The 13877-nt window shown below is 47.3% G+C and overlaps 2 protein-coding genes across 2 annotated transcripts in view; one reads left to right on the forward strand and one right to left on the reverse strand.

Moving 5' to 3' along the window:
- Nucleotides 1–3630: 3630 nt before the first annotated feature.
- On the forward strand, nucleotides 3631–11474 carry FAM210B (family with sequence similarity 210, member B). The gene is made up of 3 exons (XM_012645860.1): nucleotides 3631–3833; nucleotides 9086–9261; nucleotides 9436–11474. The coding sequence occupies exons 1-3, from the start codon at nucleotides 3645–3647 to the stop codon at nucleotides 9650–9652; spliced, it is 582 nt and encodes a 193-aa protein (XP_012501314.1). The 5' UTR covers nucleotides 3631–3644; the 3' UTR covers nucleotides 9653–11474.
- Nucleotides 11475–12167: 693 nt separating this feature from the next.
- Nucleotides 12168–13877, reverse strand: part of AURKA (aurora kinase A) — a 35070-nt gene continuing 33360 nt past the window's right edge. Inside the window, exons 7-8 of the mRNA XM_012645853.1 lie at nucleotides 13229–13403; nucleotides 12168–13112 (exon numbers count right to left, since the gene is read on the reverse strand). Of these exons, the coding sequence (XP_012501307.1) occupies nucleotides 12936–13112; nucleotides 13229–13403 (352 nt within the window). The 3' untranslated portion in view covers nucleotides 12168–12935. The remainder of the gene's footprint in view (nucleotides 13113–13228; nucleotides 13404–13877) is intronic.

The following is a 13877-nucleotide window of genomic DNA, read 5'->3' on the forward strand; positions in this document are numbered from 1 at the left end:
TTGCCCAGGCGCATGGGTTATTTGAAACTTAACCTTCCTCCACCTCCTTCTTCCAATAAGATTCCGCTTTGTAATACCGTATTCTGACGTAGGAACTTGTTTCTGCTGTTGTGATACATGAGAGGGCAACTCCCAGTGAGTGACATCTGCCTTGCATAACCCTCTCCCCGTGAGTGCAGGCAGAACCTGTGACTTGCTTCAAGCCAACTGAATACGGCAAAGATCATGGGATGTCACTCTCATGGTTATATTGTGCAATGTAAGACTCCATCTTAGCAGACTGGAGAGAGAGAGAGAGAAAGAGAGAGAGAGAGAGAGAGAGAGAGAGAGAGAACGTGAACGATAAGACGCCTGCCGGCCTTGAAGAAGCAAACAGCCATATTGTGAGAGGTCTATAAGAGAGCCACATGGCCACGTGGCAGGGAACAGCAGGCACCTGTAGCACCTCTAGGGCCTCTAGCTGAAAACTAGAATGAAGCTGGGCTCTTGGTTTTATAAACACAAGAAGATGAATTCCGCCAACAACCCGCAGGAGCTATGGAAATAGATCTTTCTGTAGTGGAGCCTCTGATGAGACCACAGCCAGCCTAGTGAGAGGACAGGTGAAGCCAGGCCTCCAGGCTCCTACAGAAACCATGAGATAATTAATGTGCATTGTTTCAAGCTCAAAGTTTGGGGTGATTATTTTATGCAACATAAAACATTTATATGACTCTAAATATTATTTACATGGCTGTCTTTGACACTGGTGTCAGACTCTCAAGAAAAAAGGTCAGTCTCACATTTCTTCTCTGCTAGAGACACCGTCTGTTAGTGGGGTAAATAGATGCTCTCATACTGTGCAACCTCTACGGAGTACAGTAAGTCCTCACTTGATGCCATTGATAGGTTCTTGGAAACTGCTACTTCAAGCAAAATGACATACAGCAGGTCCTACAGTAACGTCATTCCTGTTCAGGGTCATTTTGTTGTAATGTTGATAAGAAAAAAATAATGGTTTTGTTACATGTCATTTTGCTTAAAGTCACACTTTCCAAGAACCTAGCAATGATGTGTAGGACATACTGCACAATTTTGCCATTTCTTCAAATTTTCAAATACACATGTCCTCTCATTAAGCAATTCCACTTTGAGGAATTTATCATGTAAGTTTACTTAAGCATGGCAAATGACAGAAGTTCCAGGTGGTTCTTTGCAGCACGATTTGTGATAGTAAATACTGGAAACAGATCAATTGTGCATCAATAGGGGATTGGTTAGGTGTATTACTGTACCCTGAAAACACTGGAATGCTAGGCAGTTTTTAAAAGGATAAGGAAGATTTTTAGGTACAGATACAGGAAAAAACTCCAAAATATATTTGAAGCAAAAAAGTCAAGGTACAGAACACTGTCTATATCATGCTCCACTCATGTAAAAATAGAAACATAAACCATTCGTCAGAATTTGCCTGCACGCACAAGCAACTGCTAGTGGCGTTCCTTTAGCAAATGGGGAGAATTGTTGACTGGAATAGGAAGGAAACTTTTCACTGTGTACACCTTTCCATACCTTTAAAAGTCTGAACCATGAGAATACATTATCTATTCACAAGAATGAAGAAAATTAAAATAAATACACCACCCACATGAGCTGCTGCTCTAAGGAGACGAAGAGAACAGATACAATAGGAGAACAAGGCAAAACTGCCTCAAATTCAGCCAGGCAGCAGCTTGAATACATTTTGTTAAAAAGCAAAAAATTTTTTCATCCCTTTTAGAAGAAGAAAAAAAGACACCTACAGTCTATAATTATAGCTTTATATTTACTGTCAAATTTAAAGGGAAAAACAAAAACGTCTTTGTCTTCTGCTCTCATAAGCATACAGCAAGAATGACAAACTCAATCGCCCATGAAGCCAGGGCAGGAAATCTAAATGAATGAAATCCTGGTGACAAGAAAGTCATGGGGATTGTGAGGCCGCAAGATCAGGTGCTGTCTGGAGGCAGCCCTGCCCCTGGGTGTTGAGGGCTTTGGATCCTCTGTGACATCACAGCTAATGTGCCAGGCACTGAGTAAAGCCGTTTCTGAGAACTTTGTCAAAGAATTGAGCCAATGATCCCATGAGGGGAAACTATTATTATCCTCATTTTACATATGAAAAGACTGCAGCTCAGAGAGGTCGAGTCACTAGTCCCAAATCACACAGCCCGACTGGTAGAGTCAGTTTGAATGAAAGCCTGCACTCTTCACCATTCTTCCTCACCTTCTTGTACACACTTGAACAGAAGCACGCCCATCCAGGGCCACTTTAGGACCTCCAATAGACCCTCTTATGGAGCTGTAACTCCATCTTATACAATAAAAACATATCAAAATGCACATGCGTTCAATATGATTTCTATGACTGGGTAAGAGCTTGGTTGAGTTGAACTGTAGTTGACTAACAGAATATTACATCTTGAGGACTCTGTAAACATCTTTATCGAGGTATAATTTACATAGCATTATATTCATCCATTTTATGTGTACAGTCTCATGAGTTTTAGTTACGCAGCTGAGCTACCGTCCTCACAATCTGGGTTTAGGATCCTCCCCTCACCCCAAAACGTTCCCTCTGCTCTTTAGCAGCCAATCCCATCTCCCACTCCCAGGCCCAGGCAACCACTGATCTGTTTTAGGTCTCTATAGTTTTGCCTATTCTGGGCGTTTCATGTACGTGGAATCATACCATATGTGACTTTTGTGCCTATATTTTTTCACTTGGTATAACAGCTTTGAGATTCGTTTATGCTGTGCATGTATCAGTAGTTTATTCCTTTTAATTGCTGAACAGTATTCCATTGTAGGGTTGTGCCCCAGTTTGTCTATCCATTCCCTGGTTGATGGACATTCCCAGTTTTTGACTAATATGAATAAAATTGCTACAAACGTTGGGGGTGTCTTCACATTTTAGGATCTGAATGAGCAGGAGTCTTTGCTTCTCTTGAAAAGCTGCGGAGTAGCCGGGATTGCTGGATTACAAGGTTAGTGTGCTTTTAACTTTTTAAGAAATTGCCAAACTATTTTCCAAAGTGGCTGCACCGTTTCACATTCACACCAACAATGTATGAGGGTCATTTAGAGGACTTTTAACTAAACATGTATTAATGTCAATCTCTGTATTTTCTGTTCTTTGGAGCTAACATGTAAACGTATCTAATTTTTCAGGTTTTTCCCATTTCTGTAGGGAGAAAAGTTCATAGTTCGCACTCTACGCCCACCTTTGTGGCCAAAGAGTAAAACATCCCACCAACTACACTCCACAGTTGGGAAGCCCAGGACCCTACAAAGGCCCCGCAAAGATTCACCTCAAGGGGGCGGGGCTGGTGGGCGGGGCCGGAGGAGCGGGGTCTCTAGTCCCGTCCACTCCGCGCTGGACTCCGGCCCCAGAGGGGCGGGGCTAGCGGTGAGCCAAGAGGGTGGGCACACGTTCTCCAGCCCCGCCCACTCCGCGCCGCGCTCGGGCTCCGGCCCCGCCCACCCTGCACGCGGCTGCGGCTCCTGAGGGGCGGGGACGGGGAGGTGCGCGCGGCTCTGGCCCCGCCCACCCCCACCCCACCGCTGGCCTCCGGCTCCCTCTCCGGTCCGCTACGGCAGCCTCAGCGCGCGCCTAGCAGGGCACCATGGCCGGGCTGCTGGCGCTGCTGGGCCCAGCGGGCAGGGTGGGCGCCCGGGTCCGGCCCCGCGCCACCTGGCGCTTGGGCACCGCCGCCCCCCGCCGCGCCCCGCCGCCCCTGACCCTGGCCCTGCTTCGGCCCAGGCCAGACGTCCGGCTGCTGCGCACGGCCCGCGGGAACTGCCGCGGCCACCAGGTAAACTCCCCAGCCCCACCCAGATCCCGGAGCGGGCGCCCGGGCCCCTAGGTGTCCGGAGCGCGTGCCAGGGCGGGCCACCTCCGCCGCAAGGGCAGCTTTGCTCTTGCAGCTGCCGGGAACGAGCACTCCTGGAGTGCCCAAAGCCCCAGATCTCGACAAACCAAGGAAGCGATCCTCCCAGGTGACAGCGGAGAAACTGAGGCTCGTGCAGTTTGGAGCTGTGCCCAAGGTCACAGTCCCCGGCAGAGCCCGGTCTCCGAAGCGGCTGCCGGCCCGTGGTGTAGCCCACAGGACTGGAGGGGGGGCCGCACTCGGCGTGAACTTCCTTGCGTGGCCTTCGTGCTGCTGCCGTTTGAGGGCGAGGTCGGCCTCGCTGGGCGCCCCGTGGCTTGCCCCGCGCCGGCTACTGTCCCCATTTATGTGACTCCAGGAGTGGGCTGCCTCGGGCAAGGCACCCTCATTATCTCTGTGTTGTCTGTTACGGTCCGTTTTGGTTTCCTCCCATGAATACTAAGTGAAAACCGGCTTCCATTCAGAACAGTGATACAAGCTTTACTTTTTAAAAATGTATCAGTTTTTTAAAAGTGGGTCTCTTTAAAGAAAAGTAGTAAGTTCGGAAGTCCGGAAATGCAGGAATGACAAGCCAGGACTCGCTTCCAGCTCGCTTCCAGCTCTGCAGTCTGGAGTCCCTTTGTGTGCCTGGGTGCGGATGGGCCCCTCTGCTCACTGGCCCTGAGACTTCAGACCAAGCACTGAAGGCCTCTGAGCCTGTTTGCTGACCTTTCAGAGAGCTAAAAATAGCACCCTCCCAGTAAGAGTTTGGGGGACAAATCCATGAGTGATGGAGGCCTCATCACAGTGCCACATGCCCAGCTAGCTCTTCCTGAACATTCTGTAGCTTATCAGTAAGTGAGAGACCTCACCAGGCCTCCTGTGCATATGGAGGAACTTCCTTCCTTGCCTTCTCCTCTCCGTCCAACAGGTGGCACGTAGGTCGTGTCTATAAATCCTGAGCCCCGTTTGGGGTCCTCACAAGTTTGGCACCCTCTGCACACACCAGGCTGCCTCCTGGTGATCCTTCAGGGCTCAGCCCAGCTGTCCCTTCCTCCAGGAAGCCTTCCCTGACCACTAGTGAGGCCTTGGTTGCCTCCACTGGACCCCTCTCAATCCCATGGGTGTGGATCTGCCCTGTGCTCATCATCTGGAATGATCTCTTGGCCGGTCTGTTCCGGCAGTCGCATGAGCCGTGGCACGGGCAGGTGCAGGTGTGTACAGTAGTGATGAGTGTGGTCCCAGACTCCCCAGCTTCCTGTCTCTACTTATTACTTCTGTGGCCTTGATCAACTTGTCTCATCTCTCTGTGTTTCAGTTTCCTCATCTGTAAAATGGGATGTTAATAATTGACACTTCATAGGGTGTGTGTGGAAATGAGATAATGTTTGCACCTGGCATCTGGTGCATCCTAAATTAATGTTAGCAATTTTTATAATCGCAGTAAAGATATACAGTCACAGGGCCCAGGGCCCCATGCACTGTCCCTGTTCCTCCTGCTCTCTGATAGATGGGCAGAATGCAGTGGGATCAGCACCTCACAGAAGGGTAGGAGAAAAGACGCTCATCTCCCCGAGAAACACCTCCCCAGCAAGGCTGGGAGCCGGTGGAGGGAGGGTCTAGGCTTTGGCTAGTGGCCAGCACCTCCCTGCCGGCTGTTCCTGGCTGCCCTCATTAAGAGGCAAGAGTGCAGTGCTGCCCAGCTGGGGTCTCCAAATGTGCCAGACAGTTAATCAAGTGCCAGAGAGACACACCCACCTCTGCCTTGAGCAGGGGGGTTTGGGGGGCTGTCTCCCTGTAACCAGGAGGGGGAGGAAAAGCCGCAGAAGAAACCTGCCTTTTTCACTTAACGTGACTCTACGTCCTGTGAACCGGCCGAGCCTCCTGCCTGTGCCACTTACTGTGTGTGGGGTGGGGGGACTTTAAGGCAAATGACATGCTCCCCTGAGCCCCATGTCCTTTCATCTGCATCAGTCCTGGCTCCAGTGCTTCCTTTTCAGAGAGACTTTCCTGAACCTTCCTGGCCTTCTATAAACTTGCAGCATCCCTCCCATTGGTCCTACCTGCCTCCCTCCCCTCCTTGGTGTTTCTCCATGGCACTCATCACAAGTAGCAGCCCTGATATTTTACCTTTCTGTTCATTTTACCTTTATTCGTATTATTCTGTCTATCTGTTTCTCCCACAAGACCGTAGGCTCCTTGAGGGTGGTGTTGTGTCAGTTTGGTTCATTGCTCTGTCCCCTACATTTAGAGCAGTGCCGGGCACAGAGTAGACACTCGTGACTAAGCAAGGAACATAGCAGAGTAGATAAAACCAAAGGCCTTGGAACCAGACTCAGCAAGTGTGGATCCCAGCTCTGACGGTTATCCCTGTGTGATCCTTGGTAAGTTACACAACCTCTCTGGGCTTTTAGGATCCTTTTCTATTAAGTGGGGGTGACAGTAGTACCTATCTCAGAGGGTTAACATTTTCGCAGTACTCAGAACAGTGTGCCTGGTACACAGTAAACACAATGTAGTGTTTGTCATTAATATTATTTATCAATCGCATGAAAGCAGGTGTCACTCCAAACAATGTGATCAGTTGTGGACGAGGTCTTTGACTCATTCTTCAAACCTTCCTGGTCCTTCTCTATTAGAGCTTTTTGTACTTTATTAAGTATTAGGGAGGGGCAGAGGGGGCATCCCTCCCTCCCTCTCTCTCTCTCTCTTTCTCTTTCTCTCTCTGTCTCGCTCTTTCACTCACACACACACACACACACACACACACACAGACACACACACACTCGAAAGCACTTTGAGTACAGACATAACGCATCCAGGGCGGTGCCTCGCACATCGCAGGTACTTAAGGTAATGTGTCATGAAGAAATGCACGTGTGAAAATTTTCCACTGCTTGCAAGTCACACCCTCATAAGTTCCTTTATTTTCACTTCTTTAGTCTCCTTAAGGGTTAGGAAGACAAAGGCATGGCTCATGGTGGTTAAAGATAGTTCTTTTTACCAAAATAAAAGGAAGAAATTTGCCCAAGTAACCAAGTGTTCTCTAGAATGTTAGAAACTAACTGTGGCGCCAGCTAACAGGAGACTGCCGGCTGCGTCTGCGTGTGTTCTTCCTACCACAGTCTTGCAGTACATGCTGCTCATTCTGTAGCTGGAAGTCTGGCTGCCTTTTTATTTTTCGTTGGCTAAAAGATCTTTTGCCAAAATGGAGGGTGTGAAGAAAAGGGCCCTTGGCAGAGACAGCTATGCAGAGTCGGGCGTAATTAAGTTCAGTTGGGCCGTGTGTCAAGAGGGGGACATGAAAGGGACCTCAGAACGGTGGCCCTACGAGGCCGTGCGGGTGGCTGTCCTATCAGCGCCTGCTGGCTGCTGCTCCCCCATCTGCAGCCTCCCTGCAGATGAGACGTGGGTGGGGGCCTGTTTATCAGACAGAACCTGCACTCAGCAGCCTTTCTGGCCAGGGGTGGCAGAGCTAGTCAAAGGCTGCGAGGGAAGGGGAGGCCACGTGTCCCGGCCAGTGAGAAGGAGGCTGGTGACAGTCTTGCTTCCTCCCCCCAAGGGCCTGGAAGTTCTGGGCAGGTGTCTTCCTTGAGGAATGGTCACTCTTGCAGGACCGGAAGGGAAACCTGCTAAATGTCACGGAGGCTTGTGGCCTGGTGGTGACCAGCCCCGTCACTCGTCCTAACTGCCAGTCAGCACGTCACTCCCCTCTGAACCTCAGTCTCCCATCTGTCAAAATGGGAGTGACAGTGGTTCTTGAGTCACAGGGTCTCAAGAGCTTTTATGAAATGGCACCTTTAAAGTGTAAGCCCAGCTCCTGGCTCAGTAGAAGGGACCTATCGTGAGGACACTGACAGTTTTCAAGTCTTTCGAAAAATGCTGCCTCTGAAAATACATGCAAAAAGCGGTCCAGCCGCAGAGTCGATAACTAGAGTAACTTAGAGCCAGAGGCTCACCTGCCGGGACAAACTCTGAGGACTGTCATTACAGAAATCTCAAGGTGCTCTCTTATTGAAAAGGGTTTTTTCCTCTAATCTGAGTGTCGTTGGCTATTTTTGTTTCTCCCAAACATTCCAGGCATGGTAGGTGCTCAGTGAATGTTAACAGACGCCACATGGATGAGTATCTCTGTGCTTCTGGTCAGTGTGTTGTCTGAGAGTCAGCCCTCCCTTTGTCAGTGTCAGATCTCAGGTGTCAACCTTGATTCCGGAAATAAATATCCCATAGCTCTTGTTCCGTTTTATTTTGCACCCACTGTCCTTTCTCTGTGGCATCTAGCATGGTTGTTGTGTGCTCAGACTGTGGACTCGGATGGGCTCTCGGTGCCTTTGGCCCATTACTTGACCTCTCCAAGCCTGGCTTGCTCCCCCGTAAAGTGAGGCAGACAACAGGATCAACCTCAGAGGCTGCCAAGAGGATGAAAGGAGACGGCAGATGGAGAGAAAGCACCAGGACAGCCTGGCTCAGAAAGGGCTCGATAAAGTGTCATTGTTGTCCCCAAGTACGTGAGCCCTAGTGTTTTAGTTACTATTATTGATGTTACAGATGCCCACAAACAGGTGGCTTAAAACAATACACATTATCTTACAGTTCTGGAGGTCAGAAGTCCAAAATGTGTCTTAATGCACTAAATAAAGCCCAGGTGTCAGCGGGGCTGGTTCTGTCTGGAGGCCGGCTCCTGGGGAGGATCCACTTCCCGCCTCTTCCAGCTTCCAGAGGCCACCTGCATTCCCTGGCTCATGGCCGCGCCTCGGAAGCCAGTAGCACAGCCTCTTCCAATCTCAGACTCTGCTTCTGTGATCACATCTCCCTCTCCTGCCTCCCTCTTTTCACTGCCGAGGAACCTGGTGATTACAGTGGTCCCACCCAGATGATCCAGGAGGCTTTCCCCGTCTGAGGATGCTTTACTTAATCACATCTGCAAAGTCTCTTTGCCACGTAAGGTAACATATCCACAGGTTCTGCAGATTAGGACATCTTCGGGGCCGTCATTGTGTCGGCCATCCCTAGTGCCAAGCCCTTCGTTACACGTAGTGACTAAATTGGCGTTGGCCTCAGCTGCCTGAGCGAGAAAGCAGTAACTGATCTCATCAGATAGGAAAGAGAGTCAAACACTGGGTGAGGGTCGCAGCCGCGCTGCCCACTGACGCCCTGCTTCTGCCCTAGGGTGTCTCTCCCCTCTGGTTTGTGCACAGGACCCCAGCAGAGTCACTGAGACAATGGGCGTCGGCGTCAGCAGCACAGACGAGAAAAAGCAAAGCAAGTCGCAGCAGCTGAAAAAGGTCTTTCAAGAATATGGTGCCGTTGCCGTGTCACTGCACATTGGGATCTCGTTAATCTCCTTGGGCACGTTTTACATGGTTGTTTCCAGGTGAGATTTTTGACAGCATTTGTTTTGATGTGATTAAGAACTTGTTTTATAAGACTGCTATTCATTCAGCTTCTATTACATTTTTTAAAAATCCTGTAAACCTTACAGCCAGATCAATTGCTTCATTTAAGCCCTTACTATGATAATTATTTTCTTCGTCTCCTTCCCCCCTAGTGGCGTGGACTTGTCTGCAGTCCTGCTTAAACTTGGATTTAAAGAGTCGCTGGTACAATCAAAAGTGGCAGCAGGCACAAGTACCTTCGTGGTGGCCTACGCGATCCACAAGCTGTTTGCGCCTGTGAGAATCAGCATTACCTTAGTCTCTGTGCCCTTGATTGTCAGATATTTTCGAAAAGTGGGATTCTTTAAACCTCCAGTTGCAAAACCTTGATGAACTCTTCAGTTGTAGGCCCTAAAACCTGTTCCTTTTAAATTACACAATTTTTACCCATTTTGGCTTTAGGGTTGTAAGGTTTCTTCAGAGGGGTGAGGGGAAGCAGGGAGCTAATTGCTGTGTTCTCATAGATAAATTTTACCTTTACCAGCAAAAATCAGGCATTTGAATCATTATAAATTTTTCTGCTTCGTAAATTTTGTTAATGCTATTCATCATAGGGCTTGTATACATAATCTAAAATGTCAGCAAGACATCACAAATGAGTTAACATCTCAAAACAAAACAGACTACAGGATGTTCCCTCTGGAAGATCTTTGGTGAGGATCTGTCTGCAAAAGCTCCAGGGGGTTAATCTTTGCTCAAGTTCTTAAAAATGATTAATTTAGCTGGCCTTTTAAATTCCTCTTCCTCTGTTATTTGTCAGCTGCTCACCGTTTAATATGCAATATTCTGCAAAGCAGCTGCCAGTGCAACAATGAAGCAAAACCTAACAATGTATAATCACAATCTGAATTAGCATCATCACTTTGACATTCATTACCCTTGTTTCAGGGAAAGAAAAACAAGTATTTCTGGTGTGTTTCATCGATCCCGAAACACTTTCCAGTCTGGACATGATGGGGCCTATCTCAGGTGGTTTTTTGAAATTTCATTAAAGTAGGTCAGGGACATTTGTCTGTGCTTAGGTAAAATGTGGAAACCTTGCCCACAGCAGTGGCATCACTTGGCTGCTGAAGCCCATATTCACAGAGGAATTTGCCATGCATAGAAAGCCAAGACGATCTTTGCTTCTCTTAGACGATCTTTGCTTCTCTTAGACAATCTTTGCTTAACTCTGTGTCTCAAACTCCAGACATTCCACAACTGTCACAACGTTTACATTGTCTCTACTTATATTGAGTTAAAATTATGTACATGAAAAGGAAAATTAGTAGCACTTGTCATGTGTCCCACCCCCGGTGGGCCCAGCATCATGCAGGACTTCCCTCTGGGCCCTGCTCTGATGCAGGCCTCGCGGCACTCTGGGAATCTGAGCTAGCCAGTCTGCCCAGCTGGGTGGTTGAGTTGCATTTATCGGTAAATGCATCTGGCTCCCAGTTCCTTGGTTTAAAGTTACATTTGTGACAGCTGGAAAACTAAAGTGACTATTAACTGACCATACCGGCTTTTACTGACATCTGGCCATTGACAGTTCCCTAGTTAAGCCCAGTTACCCACGTCAGTCATCTCAAAGAATCTTTGTGGGACAATTTCTCCACTTGCAAGATCTTTAACGTAGAATTGTATTTTTCCTTTTAAAACAGCCCATTGCCAAAAGATGTTACTATCTTTATAGGACCTAATTCCAAGGACTTCCCCATAGCTGAGATGCCCCGTACCTGTGGTTAAGTAATTCCTCGTGTGGACTGGACAGAGCATTTTTACCTCATCTTTCATTTAAAATGATTCGTTGGCTTCAGCTCCTTCCTCAGCCACCTTCTGTACCAGTCTCCCACTCAGACCCCCAGTGATGCCTATGCAAAAATGCTGAGAGTGCCTCCTACAGGTATAAGGGCTTAAAACTTTGTGCTAAGAGTAACGGGAGTGGGCTAAAAGGACAAGCAATAAAACTAGTATACCAAACAGCCATTCTACTATCTAAGCCCCAAACCCACTCCACTTCTGTGGCCAGTGGTCAAAACAGAAAAGAGCTGGAGGAGATAAGGAGGCCAAAGGATCAGGGAACTAAAGCATTATGGGAATTCACCAGCAGGATGTACAGATTGCTTGTTTACATTATTTTTATGTAACTAGGCAAATAAAACTGATTTTTGAAATGCAAGCCGTTCCTCTTTTTTATCTGACAAAGTGAGCAACTTAAATTCTATGAAACTCTTTGAAGTTTATGAACTTTTTATTCCATTTTTGGTAAGCCATGATCGTTGCTGATTTTGAAGGAGCACTGTGTGACCGGTGGGCTGAGGTGCTACTACAATGAGCTTTTTCTTCGCTCGAGTGGGATTCTGTCTGGGGAAACATCCCAAGTCTAGCTGGTATCACCTAGCTGGTGAAGTTAGTCTCATCGTATTACCCATAGCTTGGGTGGATGGGACATGAAATTATTACTTTGGGAATGTAAAAAGTTGATTCAGCCCAAGACTGGGGGAACCAAAAGCTCCTTTGTCCCAAAGGGCCTAACTGACCACATCAGTTTCACTGTCATGTTTAAGTGTCTGTCCTTTGTCACTTAGACATGGAAGTTTATATTGGCCACTTTATTGACGTATCTGATACCTAGCTTCTCGCATGAACGCATACTTCTCTGCTAGTTCTAAGTTCAACCCTCCACCTTTCCTTCATCACTGTCAGGTTCACCGTATCTTTGGCGGCTATAAACATACATAACTTTACCTACTAGGAGTATACCCAACACAAGGGACCCGAGAGGGCCAGACCTGCTCCTCTCACGGCACCTGCTCACTTTCAGGGCAACAGTGAATAGCTGACAGAAGGAATTATCTACATACTGCAAGTAGACATATATATTTATTTATTTGCATATTTAAAGTTTACACACATGCCATAAACGCCAATATAATTAAAAAACCAAGCCCTTAATGACTCTGAGACATGGTTTCTTCCATATGCCAAGCCAAGTCCCAAAGAGGAGGTAGAGCACGTGTTCCCATTTTATAGAGTCTCATGGTATATAAGTGGTTAAGGAGAACCTGAAACCCACCAGGCCTAAGGGGTGCTGGACTGACACCGAGACCATTCCCAAGGGAATGCCATGGGAGAAGAAACACAAGTCTATACAAAAACCTTTAACATTTAAAAGAATCACGTTAATTCCGACAGCTTTACTTAGGCTTGGCCACCCAATAAATTACACACTCACTCAGGTACTCGGAAGGTTATTGCACAGCTCCTTAACTGATCGAGTCAGGGCAAAATGGTCACTTACCCCACAACCAGACTCAGCTTGCTCCTGCAAGGACACCAAGCCTGGCACAGGCTGTGGGGTGGCTGCAGTTGAACCTGGCCTCCAGATTATGAACCAGTAAAGCAGCAGGATTCTCATGGCTACTTTCACTTCAGAGTGTCATGTTTATTGACGTGGTACTTTCTGAATCGGGAGGCTGAGCCACTGCCTGCTCAGTAAGATAAATAACATTTCCTGCAGTGCTCTAGATTGAAGGAGGCAGTCAATAGTAAAAATGAATTTCAGTAGCATGTTCCTGACAGATTACACAGCAGCCCTGGCTCAAGGATTTCTCCCCCTGCATGATTCCTAAGACTATTTGCTAGTTGATTCTTTGTTTTGGCAATTTGATGGTTTTGATGAATTTGCTGTAATCCAGGGGTGTTCAAGCACTTCTCTGAGAGCTGGCCTCTGCCTTGGATTATGCTTCAACAGTCTGGAAATGAGGTCCCTAGCTCCCTCTGTTACAAAGTCAGGAAATGTAAATTCAACCTGGAGTACAACAAATGATAAAATGCCACAAAACATGGGTTAGAGAAAGATCAAATAGCATAAATATTCAAATCTTAGCTAACGGAAGTGCTGGGTCTTTTCCAGTTATGTCTTACCCGTGATATTCTTCTATAGGTCTCCTGATATGTGTTTGTCTCAAAAGGAGGCTTCCCAACTAAAAATTCATAGCAAAGAACTCCAAGGCTCCAGAGATCCACCTTCTCATCATGCATCCGACCTTCGATCATCTCGGGGGGCAGATAGTCCAGGGTGCCACAGAGAGTGGTTCTCCTAAAAATAGGAGGCTCAGGTTGACATACTGCGGTTTCATTATCACAACAGCTGCTAAAAACACTAACGATTACACTAACATTTATTAAATGCTTCCCCCGGGCAGATCCTGTGCTATGAAGTAGGTACTATTATAAGTCCCCATAGGAAAAAGACTGAGGGAGGTGTTTAAGATCACATGGGCTAGCAACCAAGCTTAACCCCAAATCTGTCCAATTCTAGAACCTCCTTGAATGATCTAGAATATAAGAAGTTGACTTTATCACTACTGTATAAAAGCTGCCATGCACAGTTCCCCATAAATGTAATTTGGAGTTCCACATTTGTTTTTCTATAATATAGATATGCTAAGAAGCTTGAGAACCAGGTAGCATTGATAACAAGAAACTAGAATATTGTCCCACTGTGAAAGATCACTGGTACACAAGATACACTGAATTTTTGAGGGTAACCTATGAAACGATATTCTTGGCA

The sequence above is a fragment of the Propithecus coquereli genome, unplaced genomic scaffold, assembly GCF_000956105.1.
Source record: "Propithecus coquereli isolate 6110/MARCELLA unplaced genomic scaffold, Pcoq_1.0 Scaffold237, whole genome shotgun sequence".
NCBI classification, from domain to species: domain Eukaryota; kingdom Metazoa; phylum Chordata; class Mammalia; order Primates; family Indriidae; genus Propithecus; species Propithecus coquereli.